The 15,918-nt window shown below is 32.0% G+C and overlaps 1 protein-coding gene across 1 annotated transcript; it reads left to right on the forward strand.

Moving 5' to 3' along the window:
- Positions 1-5,242: 5,242 nt before the first annotated feature.
- LOC109793001 (trypsin inhibitor A) lies at positions 5,243-7,078 on the forward strand. Its single transcript, XM_020352463.3, has one exon. It carries the CDS (start codon positions 6,325-6,327, stop codon positions 6,931-6,933), a length of 609 nt encoding a protein of 202 aa, XP_020208052.2. The 5' UTR covers positions 5,243-6,324; the 3' UTR covers positions 6,934-7,078.
- Positions 7,079-15,918: the final 8,840 nt, after the last annotated feature.

Consider the following 15,918-nt stretch of genomic DNA (forward strand, 5'->3'; position numbering starts at 1 on the left):
GTGTTGACAGGCTTTGTCATTACGTCTGCTATGTTGTCTTTTGTATGGATCTTCTGCATATCCACTTTTCCTTCTTCTACTACTTCACGAACAAAGTGATATTGAACTCCTATGTGCTTTGTCCTGGAATGAAAGGCTGGATTCCTTGCAATGTGCAAGGCACTCTGACTGTCACAATACACAGTAATTTTCTCCTGCTTGTGCCCGAGTTCTTCCAGTAACCTTTGAATCCAAATTGCTTCCTTGCATGCTTGCGTAGCTGCCATGTATTCAGCTTCTGTAGTAGATAGAGCTACAACAGTCTGTAACTTAGACAACCAGCTCACTGCTCCTCCAGCAAGTGTAAACACATAACCAGTAGTAGATTTTCGTTTATCCAGATCTCCTGCAAAATCTGAATCAACATAGCCTCTGACAACAAACTCCGATCCTTCAAAACATAATGCAACATCTGAGGTTCCTTTGATATATCTAAGGATCCTCTTTACAATACTCCAATGCTCTCTACCAGGATCTGCCATAAACCTACTGACCGCTCCCACTGCTTGTGCAATGTCTGGTCTCGTACAAATCATGGCATACATAAGGCTTCCCACCGCTGATGCATACGGCACTCGAGACATTTCCATCCTCTCTGCTTCGTTGCTAGGACTCATACTTGAGGATAATTTGTAATTGACAGGAAGTGGGGTCGAAATTGGCTTACAGTCTTGCATGTTGAAGCGCCGCAAGACTTTCAATAAATAATTCTTCTGAGAAAGCCAAATCCTCCTGTTTTTTCTGTCTCGGTGAATTTGCATCCCTAAAATCTTGTTTGCTGGTCCCAAGTCCTTCATATCAAACTCCCTAGCCAATTGTGCCTTTAATTCTTGGATCTGATCTTTGTTGGGGCCTACCACCAACATGTCATCCATATACAACAGCAAGATGATGAAATCATTGTCATCAAACCTATTGTAGTACGTACAATGGTCTGAACTCAGTCTGTTGTAACCAAGGCTAATAATGAAGGAATCAAATCTCTTATACCAACACCTTGGCGCCTGCTTTAAACCGTACAGAGATTTGGTCAACCTACAAACCAAGTTTTCTTTTCCTTGTTCTTTAAAGCCTTCTGGTTGGAGCATATATATTTCTTCTTGGAGTTCCCCATGAAGAAACGCAGTCTTTACATCAAGTTGATCAAGATGTAAATTAAATGCAGCACACATAGCTAGAACAACTCTGATTGTGGTTAATCGGACAACTGGCGAGAATATCTCGTTAAAATCAATGCCCGCTTTCTGAGCATATCCCTTAACCACCAATCTTGCACGATATCTCTCCACTTGATCATTGCCATCACGTTTGATCTTATAGACCCATTTGCAACCAATGGCTTTTCGACCTTTTGGAAGATCAACAAGTTCCCATGTTTTATTTCTATGTAAGGCCTCTATTTCTTCATGCATTGCTGCCATCCACTGAGAAACATCAGAACTCCTCAACGCCTCTTGAAAGGTTGATGGTTCTCCTTCTTCAGTTAAGAGACAGTACGCATCATGACTTGCCATAACATAGTCTGAATGCCAAGATGGTTTCTTCGTCTGACGTGTTGTTCGTCGAACATCTCCATCATTGTCCTCATTTGGTTCTTGTTCATCGTGCTCTTGTTCTGCTTCAGAGGTGTCATCTTCTTTAGATTTTCCTCCTATCTCCACTATACTGGTGTCTTTGATAGTGCTGTCATTTTCCTGCTCCTTTTGCAGTTCAGTTTCTGCAAACACTACATCCCTGCTAACAACAACCTTGCGGGCAGTGGGATCCCACAAGCGATACCCCTTAACATTGTCAGCATAACCCAAGAATATACATTTCCTGGATTTTGGGTCCAGCTTTGTTCTTTCTTGGGAGTTGTACATCACGTACACAGGACATCCAAACACATGTAATGAAGAATAATTAGATGGTTTTCCACTCCACATCTCCATTGGTGTCTTTAAACCAATTGCTGTTGATGGTGAGCGATTGATCAAATAACAAGCAGTTCTTACTGCTTCTGCCCAGAAAGACTTGGCTAATCCTGCAGTTCTCAACATAGCTCTTGTCCTTTCTAGGAGAGTTCGATTCATCCGCTCTGCTACCCCATTCTGCTGAGGTGTATGAGCAACTGTTAATTGCCTCTTGATACCCTCTTGCTTGCAGAATGCCAGAAAATCACCATCTATATATTCTCCTCCATTATCTGTCCTCAAGCACTTAATCCTTTTTCCAGTATCAAGTTCCACCTGTGCTTTAAATTCCTTGAATACTGGGAACACATCTGACTTCTTTTTGATTGGGTACACCCACAATCTCCGGGAATAATCATCAATAAATGATACAAAATATTTTGCTCCTCCCATGGAAATTTCTGGTGATTCCCAGACATCAGAATGGATCAAGTCAAGTATGTGTTTGCTCCTTGTAGTTACTTTGGCAAATTGTAATCTATGTTGCTTGCTTGTCACACAGTGCTCACAAAATGGTAAGGTTACCATTTTAAGCCCTGACAAGAGATTACGTTCCGCAAGAATTTTCAGGCCTCGCTCTGACATATGTCCTAGTCTACGATGCCACATCATCGTTGCCTCTTCTTGACTTATTGCTGCAACTGATGCATCTGCTTCTTGCAACGTTTCTCCCAAAAGCAAGTATAGATTTGATGTGATCTTCTCAACTTTCATCACCACCAAATTGCCTTTAACTACCTTCAAGATTCCACTTTCAACGTGGATCTTGCACTTGAGATCATCTAGTTGCCCAATGGACAATAGATTCTTTTTCAAGCCCTTCACATGTCGTACCCCTTGAATTGTACGAATAGTACCATCATACATTTTTAATTTGATAGTACCAACTCCAGCAATTTCCAAAGCATGATCATTTCCCATAAATACGGATCCTCCTGAAATTGGTTCATAAGTACAAAACCAATCTCTATTTGGAGTCATGTGCCAGGTTGCACCTGAATCCAATATCCAACATTCATGGAGTTGTTTTTCGCCTCTAGAACTTATTGCTTCACTGTACAATATTTCTCCATCTTCTTGGGTACTAGCAACACAACCTTGAGAGGTTGACGCTTCAGAATTCTTCCCTCCTCCACTCTTCTTGTGCCAACAATCTTTCTTCATGTGCCCTCTCATGCCACAATTATAGCATTTGAGGTTCTTCCTTCCTCGAGATTTTGATCTACCATGATTTTGACTCCCACTGGAGCCACGTTCCATTGATCTTCCTCTCATCATCGTCAAAGCTTCTGCTTGCTTTGAACTTTCCAGTCTGTCTTCCTTATTCTTTCGCCTGGACTCTTCTTCAAGAATAGCTCCGGCAACATCCTCAAAGGATAGACGACCAACAACTTTATTGTTTGTTATGTTGATGATGAGTTGATCATATGAATCTGGTAAACTCTGAAGTAGAAGCTCCGCACGTTCATTTTCCACTATGTTGAAATCAGCTGTTGAAAGCTGAGCAAATAGCGTATTCAGATTGTTGATGTGGTCCGTCACTGCTGTGGACTCACTCATTCGAAGAGTGTAGAGTTTCCTCTTTAAGAATATTCTGGTGTGAAGTGACTTGACCTCGTATAATTTTACGAGCGTGTCCCAAATCTCCTTTGCAGTTGTCTTCTCTGCTATGCTCGACAAAACTGAATCAGCCATTGCTAAGTGCAAATTGGCAACAGCATTGTCATCCATTTCTCTCCACTTTTCATCAGTAATATCTGATGGCCTGCCTTCAATTGCTTTAAGACAGTTGTCTTTTCTCAAAATTGCTCTTATCTTCAATTTCCATAGGGAAAAATTGTTCCCGTTGAACTTCTCTATCTCAAACTTTGCTGCCATAATTTCTTCTATTAAACCGACTTAAGTAACTTCCACTAGAATAGTACCGCCTACTGGAACAATGATAAAATCCAGTAACAAGAATAATTCTTTTCTGATGTGACTGATCAGACAATACTGCAGCCACAGAGCATACTAAGAATTTTCTCCGATACTATACCAATGTACACCACAGCGGAATAATAAACAACCTAGTGGCTCTGATACCACTGTTAGGACCAGAGTAGGCTTAATAGTTACTCACAGCTAAAACAAGAGATGAGAAAAAAAAAGAGACAAGGGAGAAAATAACCACAGTAAAAATATTATTTACTGAAAGGGAGGAAATTACAACACTTCTCTCTCTATAACTTACTCCTTTGAATTAGGAGACTACTACTACCGAGAACAGATCTCAAGGTGTATAAGAGAGGAAGAGAGAAGAGAAGAAGATTTGGGATGAAAATTATGATTTTCAGCTTCCCTATTTATAGGAAAGTCCCAATGGCATTTTCGTAATTTCTCCTAAACTTTTAATATTATTTTATTATCATGTGGAACCCGCTTTTAATTTTAAATTAAAAAGCCACCGAAAGTGTTTTCGGTGCTGGCCGCCACAGCTGTCTAACAGTTGGAAGCTACTACTAATTAGTTGAAGAGTATTTTAATTTTTTTAGAAATGTTAAAAATATACTGTCTAATAATCTTTTTTAACATATTTTCTAATTTAGGTTAAAATTTAGTAAATTTTACATCTTATATTATGAATTTTTATTTCATATTGTAATTTTAAAAAAATTAACTAATTCAAAAACTGTGTTAGAGTGTTGGAGAGTAGGAGTGAACATGATCCAACCTGTTTCGTTAACTTGTCTAGCTCGAATTGATTTATTTTGAATTTGAAATTGACCTTAGTGCATTTTTTAGGATGCGTTTGAGTTATATATATTAAGTTGTTCAAATTAGTTTAATACATAATATTTTCTTAAAGTATAAGTTTTTTTAGTTGTTTTTGCATTTATAATAAAAAAATTTATTTATTTATTAATATTTTCTATAAGATGATGTTATATGCAATTACAATTTAACTATACATTATTTTAAATTTAACATAGTGTAATAAAGTTGAATTGACCTAATTTTATCACATATTATTTTGATTCTTGATCGAGTCCGAGTTAAATTTAAAAATTAATTAAATATAAAGAATGATAAGTATGACTCAACTCAACCCATTCTCATTCTTATTAAAAAGATATTCTTGTTATGGAGATTTGAAAAAAAAAATTTAGTGTTCCAAATAATAGCTATATATTACTAATGGAAAATTTACACAATTAAATAATATTAACTAATAAAATATTATGATTATTTTGACTTTCAAAACAAATAATAAAAGTTAACAAAGTACCTATATATAATATGAGCTGCAATAGAATAATAAAAAATTATTAATATAAAATTTATACAATTAGCTAATAAAAAATTATGATTAATTTGACTTTTAAAGCAAATATTATAGAAGTTAACAAAGTGACCGTATATAATATGAACTGCAGTAGAATAAAAATGTAAAACTACTTTGTAACATGACTTAGTTTCTCTCAAACTATTTTTTTCAATTAAAAAGTTTAAAAGACACTATAAATTCAAACATCCTTTTAAATATTATAAAAATAGTAAATTATATTTGAAATGCAAATAGTTTTCAAATTATATTGCTGAATATTTTGAATTTATTAATAATTTACCACCAATATTTTTATTAAAGAAAATAAGAAATATGATTTTAAAATATATTTTATATTATTAAACGTATTAATATATTTCTTTATTAAGATGTCAAACATCCCTGAGTTGGCCCTATTTATGTATCCATCTATTTTTTTTCCTATATATATGAAAATATGTTTATTTATCTTTCATGCTTAAACAATAATAATTAATCTCATTTTAATTTTTTTAATCAGATTTCTATTATAGAGGTATTATTCTTTGGAGATAATTTTGTATGGGATACTGCCCATAAATATAAACACTTCTTAATTCTTTCGGTGAAAATTTAAACGTTAATTAGTTTGTCACATTGTAAGATACTAACCCAGCCGTTTCATTGCACCAAAATCTTAATATTTTGTCACATTTTATAATAATGTTTTAATATATGTATTTCTTTATATAAGTCGTTAATTTTGTATAACTGAAATTTATGGTAAATACTTTTCAATAGATAAATTAAATTATATTAATTAAAATTCATAATAATAAATAATATTTTCACATATAAATTATATAACACTTCTAGTCCTCCTATTTTAAAATAGAAATTTATATTTTCTAATTTAAAAAAATACAAAATTTGGATACTAAATATTAAAATAAAAAAAGTCAAAGATAAAATTACAATTTAGCCTTTGATGTAACTATTATAAATAGAGGCTCTTAGAAACTGCATGGTTGAACCAACACAAGAGAAATGGAGTTGAGTGCTACAACCACTGCTTCTTCAACCATGTTCACCCTCTTCCTTCTTTGTGCCCTCACTTCAGCCATCGCCGACGCCGTCACCGACAGAGACGGCGACGCCCTTCGCAACGGCGGCACGTACCACATCCTCCCTCTCTTCGGAGTAAAGGATGGCGGAATCGAACTAGCCACCACCGGAAACGAAAGCTGTCCCCTCAGCGTGGTGCAATCTCCCTCCGGCGCCACCTTCAGGGGACTCCCCATCAGAATTTCCTCCCCTTATCGAGTGGCTTACATCTCCGAAGGCCTCATTCTGAGCCTGGCGTTCGCTTCTGCGCCGTCGTGTGCTCCCAGTCCGCCGAAGTGGACCGTCGTGAAGGGGTTGCCGGAAGGAGAAGCCGTGAAACTTCCCGGGTACCGGAGCACGGTGAGTGGGTGGTTCAAGATCGAGAAATCTTCCTTTGAGTACTTGTACAAGGTTGTCTTCTGCGCACGTGGCAGTGACACGTGTGGGGATGTTGGGGTCAGTGTTGACGGCGGCGGTGTCAGCCGCTTGGTGGTGACGGACGATGAGGGAATCTTTGTCGAGTTTATGAAGGGTAATTCTGTGGATGCTTGAGTGAATCACATGCTATCAACTATCAAGTATGAAAATCCATACTCGCCGTAACTTATTACATTTAAATCGTTTGATTTATAATAAAAGATCATATTACACATGTATATTTAAGTTAAAATATATATTATACAACTAATATTTTATTTATAAATTTAATGGTTTAAATGCATTAAGTTATCATTCCTCTCAGAATCTGGATTCAAGAAAGGTAGTGTACATGTCACGTTTGTATTTTCTCTTAGTGTAGTGTGTGCGAGAATATATATATATATATATATATATATATATATATATATATATATATAGATATGATAAATAAATTATATTCAAAACTAATTAACGACTTTGATGAACGCATGAAGACTGATAAAGTATGTAAGCAAGTAAAATATAATCAGTTTCACGGATAGATATGTGTCCAATCTGGGAGATATTGATCTGATCGGAAAATGGTTTTGTATATTATAATGTTACACGTAGGAATGAATCCATGAACAGCAAATGCTTTCAAGTTTCGTAATAATATAACACGTACGTGTAATTCAGTCTAACAGATCCACTAATTGTCTAATACTATACCAGTTAGTAAGCTTTTTTTTTTTTCAAATATATATTTTTCATGTTAAATTTATTAATTTAAGTGAATTAATGTTTAAATAATTTTATTTGGTTTAATTATCATTTAGTCCTTTCAGTTAAACAAATCTTAACTTTTTATTTTCTATACTTCAAAATAATTCGTTTTAGACTTTTCGTCCCTAGACAACCAGTTAGTTTCCTATTGGTCCCTGGCTCCCTGCAGGTAAAAAAACAAATTAATTAACGAGAGATGATGTGACAATGAGTGATGTATTAGGTATGTGTTTTACTTTTACATTTAATTTTTTTCTTCTATTCTTATATTCTTTGTAAATTTTGGTATAATACTTGCATTAGTTATTTTCTAGTTTCCACATTTAGAAACTAATCCTTTTAGTTCCTATCCAAACATTTTATTTTTTTTTGTTTTAATTCCTATTAACACTTTTTAGTTTCTTTTTTCTCTTTTTCTTCTTTCCTTTTCATTTCCTTATTTTGTTTTTCCTCACCAACACTTCATTTTTTTTTTCTACATTGCTAACTCTCATTGACTTAACTCTAAAGGGTGCAAAGTTCAAACGCATTTCTAAGATAAGACGATTTAGTTTGTAAGTAACGATTTATGCTAGCCTTATACAGTGGTAGAAACTTGTTGAATCATTATGCTTAGGTATTCGTATTACTATCATATGCACAATTTTTTTTATATGCTTTGGTCTTTATTATCAGTAGTCATGTAATTTTGTTATCTCTTAACGTTTTATAAATACTATTACAAAACTAGTGATGTATAACTGTATATATGTTAAATCACCAAAAATTTGAAAGCGAAAAATTCTGTCACGCAAAAGTGTTTAATCCAAAGTTGTCATATTTGATTAATGTTTTATTGGGTCAATGATGCATCCTTCGAAAATATCTACAAGTGTAAATTAATAATATAATATTAGATCAATGATTTTATAAAAATTAAAATTGATATTGTTGTTTAAAGTGAAATACATTATCTTATCCCATGAATCAGTTATATCTACATGGACAATGATCAACTTATGTTTCATGACATAGTAATCACATTCATAGTTTCTATTGACATAATAATCACACTAATAATTTCTATTTTGCCTAAACTATATAATTGAACATCAAATTTAAATATTAGTAATTTTGATCAAATTGAAATATCAAATATCAATGGTAAATAATAGTAATGCAAATATAAAATTTAAAGTACTTATGTTTGGTTAATCTAATAATTAAAGATTCTTGTTTTGTATTTTTTTAATGGGTACATACTCGACCACCAACAAAACTTTTATTATTCTATCAATTTCTCGTCTTCAAATTAAAAAATCTTAATATATCATTGAAATTAAAGATTATTGTCCAAAATCATAAGTATGTCCTATAGTTGACCAATCATATCTAAATCAACCTTTCGTATATGGATTTGGGTTTAACTAGGCACACTTGATATGTCTAACAATTACCATGCCATATCCAACTTGTATAAGTCATTAGAAACCAATCACAAAGAATATGTTCCCATATCACTTTTGTTGTGGGGTGGCTATAAATTGAAGCTTATGAAATTAGGATCGTGACGAGACAACGAAAATAAGTCAAAGAATTAAGAGTCGCCATCTATCATGATCCTGGTTGTGACAAACTACAATTTCTTAGTACCTCTCATATAAAAAAGTTAACATAAGGGTAATAATAGTTTCCATTATTATTAGCAAAATTCCCTTTTGCAAATTCTAGAAACTCTGCCACTCTATTCTTATACTTTTCACTTATGTGTCTTTAATTTATTTAAATTTGATCCATAACTTTGTTTTGTATACAATTAAAAACATTATAATAAATCAGACACATCAAACTCAGAAGGATCAAAAGATTTGTAAGTATGAGATTATGTAGTTAAGAATGACTTAAAGAAATTGATTTGTATTACTCATGTCAACAAGATGCATATACTTTTTGGGAGCTCGTCACTTAAGAACTCTATAGTTAAGTGTATTTAACTTGGAGTGGTTTCGAGATGAGAAACCTTTTGAGAAGTTTTCCTAAAAAGTGTACAAGTGAGGACAAAATAAGTTAAAAAATCTTGTATTAGTTTATGGGGATAATTATTGATCTAAAGGTGGCCAGACATCTTAGAAAGAACTACTTACAAAAGATTTTGATCGGTGAAGGGTTCTAACTAATGAGAAGTTGTGTGAAGTATCATCATGTTAAATATCATAGAATGAAATTATTGAGACATCAAATATGAAGGGGTGTTGCAAATGATGTCAAGACAGGTCATTTCTCCTAATAAGTGAAAACTAAGGGTTTGTAACAACCCAATTAAACAGCAAAGTCTTATATTGATTTGTGAAGATAGTATTGATCCTAAAGGTGGTCAAACATCTTAGAAAGAGTTATCCACGAAGGGTTTCGACTCATATGGTTTTGACTAATGAGAAATTGTATAAAATGTCATAGTATAAATATCATGGAGTGGGCTACTGAGATGTCAAATTTAAGGAGTACTATTACATACATCATGCATATAAATCTAATATACGTGTGTGTAAGACAGAAGAGGGAGAGAGAGACCTTATTCCACTCATGAAAACATTTTAAATATTTTGGTTAATACATTGATGATAAGTCTTGTATCTTAAATTTGACTAAAATTTTGGTAGTATTTTACATTAATTTTTCAACTACACAGTGAAAACAGTGACATCAAATTCACAACAATCAAGAATGCATCTGGATAATAAAATAAATAATAATAAACTAAAATTTCATCAAATTTAAAGTGAGACATATAATTAAACTAAAAACAATAAAAATAAATTTTTAAAAAATTAATCCAATTAAACAATTCAATATTTAATATAATTGATTAATAATTTGTGATGAATCTCGAACTAAAATTAAGATTCACTCCTAAAGCATAATAACTTGAGCGTAAAACAAACACATAAATCATAAAATATATAATTCAACACATAACTGAAAAGAGCAAAGGTTTGCAATACCTTGGTTTCCCAAGGATCGCACATAAAATTACAGATTAATATCAATGATGTGTTTTGACTAGTGAAGTGCATGACACGGTGGTGCTCCAAAATATTGATGACCGAGTTTAAATTTTGTATAAGTTTAATTTAATATAGTCAACATTTTGAATATTTTAGTTCCTAAGTTCTAATTTAAGCTAAGTTTAATTTAATGTAACATAAGTTTTGATATTTTAGTTTATGTTATTTTTAGTTTTCAAAAGTTTAATTTAATTTATATAGCATAAGATGTTAACATTTTAGTTTTTAAGTTTTAATTTAATCTTCTCTCTCAATTTTTTTTAACTTAATATAAGTTTGGCTATTTTTAAATCTAGGATATTATTGATTTGATAAACCTAGATTTTTAATTAATACTTTAGTTGCTAAGTTTTATTTTTAGATAAGTTTATTTTAATATAGCCTAAATTTTTAATTTTAGTTGTTATGTTTTAATTAGTTTAGGTTAATTTTGATTTAATATGTCCTATGATTCTATTATTATTGTAGGGATATAAATAATGTAGCCCAAGTTATATATAGTGTTTATGTTTTATACTAATTAGTCAGCCACTAAACTTAGTTAGGCACTAAAATATTACGTTAATTAACTTAGTTAACCCCACAACCTGATCACCACCTCACCATAACTTAACAAACATTGCTCATATAAATAACAATAGACAAATCAAATGCCTATAAGAATTGTACTGGGAGAATTATATCGGTCACGTGAAATGGCATATGACATCCTCTTGATCACCGAGACAGTCGAGACAAAGGGTGTTTTTAAAGGTATATTTTGTAGTCTTGGTTATCTCAGTCACTGAGACAACTGGAATACAAGAATTTCTACATCAACTAGTTTATCACGGCTCTCAAACACGTTGGCAGCCGAGATGACCAAATCTCCAAGCCTTTTGTGCTCAAAACGTCAAAAACTCGATCATGTTAGTAACATAATTAATCAGCTAGGTAACGTTTCGGCTCAATCGGAGACTGAGAGCCGAAGAACAACTTCAGTCCTACACCTCTCGAAGCTGCGGAGGTTTTACGAGTCTTAGATAAGAACAAACGAGACCGCCAACTCAATTTTGAGTTCTAGAATGTTTATAATAAGACTTTTTAATCCATGTAGCAGGCTTTAAGTGACACACAATAAATTTAATATATATTCTGTAATTAATTTAGATTACTAGCATTAAATAAATTCCTTTTTCTATCCTATTACTATTTGATTTAGTTTAGTTCCTCTGACGTGTGAAGAACAGGGACACACGCTGGGCTAATTATCCTTAAAATGCAATATTCCTCAACTTTCTTTAGTTGTTTGCCATAATAGTACCACTGTCTATTTGTTACTAGTGTTATCCTTTTATAAGATATTATTTGGTTTAGTTCCTCATTGTTGTGTGAAGAATAAGGAATATGGTGTGGCGAATTATCCTTAGTTGAAATACAATGTCCCTTAACAACTTCCCTTGGTTGCTCAAATTTTGCATGAGTAACTAGATATTCTTAAATTAATTACAGAATATATATTAAATTAATTATTTATGATATCAAATTATTTTACATTTTATAATAATTAATTTAATGTATAATTAATGCCAATAATGGAGACTTTTTATTTTATTTTATTTTTCACTTGCTGAATGTCTAATAATAGAAGTGATCAAAAGCAATGAGATAAAAGAAAAAGAAAATTCATATTCGGATACTAACAATTTGAATACAAATCCATCACTTCCTAACTTTAACAAATAACATTGATCAATTAAGCATGTCTTGTTACTGGATCATGCGTCACTTAAAGCCATGCATGTGCCAGCAATGTCAGTGTTGGTACTATTAAAAAAAAAAAAAAGCAGTCCCCCAATAGAGGATAGTGACATTAGTTGTAAAAAAAAAGAAAAAAAAAGTGGTCCTCGTATTCCTCATAGTGTCACTAATTAAAAATAAAGAAATGTGGAGCCAATTGCGTAATAAGTGATCCTACAATCAATTCTAGCGGCACCCATCTTGGTGCTTTTTCTTTGCCATTGAATCTAACGTGGTGTAAGTGTCACAAGTTGACTAGCAACACCTATGATTAATTGCTCTAAATGTTTAAATAGTTTTAAAATAGTCATAGTTATATGATGTTTCCATAATAATCTTACATGGGTAAAAACAAATCTTATAAACATGTTTCTACATCAATTGTTTATTCGATATAAAAAAAATTGAACATTATTTAAACAATGTCACTGCTTCCTTTTTCATATATTTTATTTTATTATCAAATGTGAAATTCTATTGTTAAAAGTTCTTTATTGTTAAAAGTTCTTTTTTATTGGTATTGTCATGTGCTTGAAGTGATCACTAGTGTAAAAATATAATTTTTTAATGTTTTTTTATGTTGAATGTTATTCACATGACATAAAAAGTGACGTGGTGACATATTTATAAGTATGTCAAAACATTTTATAATAAATGTTGACTTATTCGTCAATGAATGTTCTCTCTATAATGTGTAAATTAACACTCTTTATAAAACATGTTAGTCAATTTTTGCTCCAATCCTTCTATAACGAGAGTCGACTTAATCATCATAGAAAGAAACATTTTATGATGGGTAAATCAACACTTGTTATAGAATTTGTTGGTTAGCATTTGACTCTATCCTTTTTATAACGGGTGTTGACTCACTCGTTATAAAAATTAAGAAACAGTTTATGATAAGTAAATCGTTGTTGAGCACCGAGGAGTTACCACACACATACACATGTCTCCACATTGGTAAGATATTTTCTGTTTTGGGCCTAATCTCACGGTTTTGCTTTTAGATACCACCTAAAGGCCTCACTACCAATGTACACAATTGTATGTATATAAACTCATGTCCAATCCTCTTTGTTTGAATGATGTGGGACTTTGCTTGCATCCCAACAATTCTCCCCTCAAATAAAGGATAGGAAGACTTTCGATAAAAGAGATCCCAAACTTGGATTCACCTGCCAACTATCATACTTGTCAAGCTAGTCACTTGATCAGGCCATCGGCTCTAATACTAATTGTTGAGCACCGGGGGTTACCACACACATACACATGTCTCCACATTGGTAAGATATTTCCCGCTTTAGGCTTAGCCCTCACGGTTTTACTTTTGGATACCACCTAAAAGGCTTCTCTACCAATGGAGAAAAATGTATGTATATAAACCTATGTCCATCCTCTTTGTTTGAATGATGTGGGACATTGCTTGCATCCCAACAATCATCACCCATCATACAATGTTTTCTTATTACTTACATTGTGAGTGTGAACTTAGTTCGTGTTCCATTGTTTCATCATCTTATTCATTCATGCGATAGAGGCAAATACGTTGAAAAGCATTTATACATTGTTGTTTCGATGACACCCATGATCGTTAATGCCATTTTTGGTGAAACCCTCGGTTTGTTCTCGTACTTTCTCCTTTTTATTCTTGTTATTGTAACCATTCATTCGTTCTTGCACTTCCATGTATGTTATCCTTCTCTTCTGTATTTTCTGCCTTTCTTGTATGGTGTTTGTGTTATTGGTTTGGTGAAAGAGAAAAAAGTGTGGTGACAAAACACAACGAGAGAAAAAGAGCATGTTGACGAAACATTAAGAGCAACAAGAGAGAAAGAGCGCAACAATAAAATGCAAAGAAAAACAATAACAAGAGAAAAAAGTTTTGTATGTTATCCTTCTCCTTTTTTATTCTTGTTATTGTAACCATTCATTCATTCTTGCACTTCCATGTATGTTATCCTTCTCTTCTCTATTTTCTGCCTTTCTTGTATGGTGTTTGTGTTATTGGTTTGGTGAAAGAGAAAAAAAGTGTGGTGACAAAACACAACGAGAGAAAAAGAGCATGTTGACGAAACATTAAGAACAAGAAGAGAGAAAGAGCGCAACAATAAAATGCAAAGAAAAACAATAACAAGAATGACATTGAAATACGAAGAGACGTAATGAAAGGAAAAAACACAATGAAAAAATATTTGCTAACTTAAAAAATAAAATTTTTTGGCTAAAAACCTATTTTGGTCCCTTATAATCTTTTTTTGTTTCAATGTAATCCAACTTTTATTTTAGGTCTCAATTTGGTCCCAAACTAATTAATGTGTTTCAATTTAGTCCCAAATTAATTAATTGGTTTCAATGTGGGACTTCTGTCCAAATTGCTTTAACGGTGTTAACTTTCGGCCACGTGGACGCCACGTAGATGCATACGTGGATGCCACGTGGATGAGAATTTTTTTGAAAACACCTGGACCCAGAACGGCACGTTCTGAAACCGGAACGGGCCGTTCTGGGTGCACTTTGGTGTGTTAACTTTGCATCCGGAACGGCCCGTTCCAGGTGCAAAATTAACACACCGAAAATGCAACCAGAACGGCCCGTTTCGGTTTCAGAACGGGCTGTTCCGGTTTTATTTTATATTTTTATATAAAAAATATTAATAATTTTATAAAATATATATTATTAATTATATTTTAATTATGTTATTATATCTAATAAAATAAATATAATAATATTTTTTTATATTTTATTTTATTATGTTTATCTTATTAATTTTTATCATTTTATTCTTTTAATCTTAAATAAGTTGCAAAAAATTATAAAGTGATATTTAAATATTTCTTCAAACAGAAAGAGAAAAAGAAAAAAATATTATATCAATAATATTATTAATATATTTATAGATCAACTAATAATTTGATAAATATAACTTGTTATATATTAATATACTTTTACAAAAATATAAGTATATTAATTAGAAATATATATCTAATCTTATATATTTATATTTTTATAAAAATATATTAATATATATTAAGTTATATTTATCAAATTATTAGTTTATTTATAAATATAGTAAAAATATTATTGATATTAATTTATCAGTAATATTAAAATACTAATAATATATAAATTTTATTTATTTATTAATAATATATATATTAAAATTTTAAAATTATTAAATTTTTAATGAGAAAGACTAAAATTGCACAATTATGATATTTGAGAGATTAAAATTGTTCAATTAAAAATTGTGAGACTAAAATTACACAACTATAATCTTTTAAGGACTGAAATTACTCAATTAAAACTCTAGAGATCAAAATTGCATAATTATAATATCAAAAATACAATTAAGTAAATAATATTTTATTCACAGTTTTGGAACGGGCTGTTCTGAATGCAGAACGGGCCGTTTTGGTTTCAGAACAGCCCGTTCTGCTTCACTGATGGTGTTTTAATTTTGCAACCAGAACGGCCCGTTCCGGTTTCAGAACGGGCCGTTCCGGTCTAGGTGTTTTCAAGAAAAATTCTC

This window comes from Cajanus cajan, chromosome 4 (assembly GCF_000230855.2).
Source record: "Cajanus cajan strain Asha chromosome 4, NIPB_CcT2T_4, whole genome shotgun sequence".
Classification (NCBI taxonomy): domain Eukaryota; kingdom Viridiplantae; phylum Streptophyta; class Magnoliopsida; order Fabales; family Fabaceae; genus Cajanus; species Cajanus cajan.

What these genes read in the sequence shown, in the direction of transcription:
- LOC109793001 (XM_020352463.3), top strand. Translation starts at nt 6,325, where the DNA reads ATGGAGTTGAGTGCTACAACCACTGCTTCTTCAACCATGTTCACCCTC.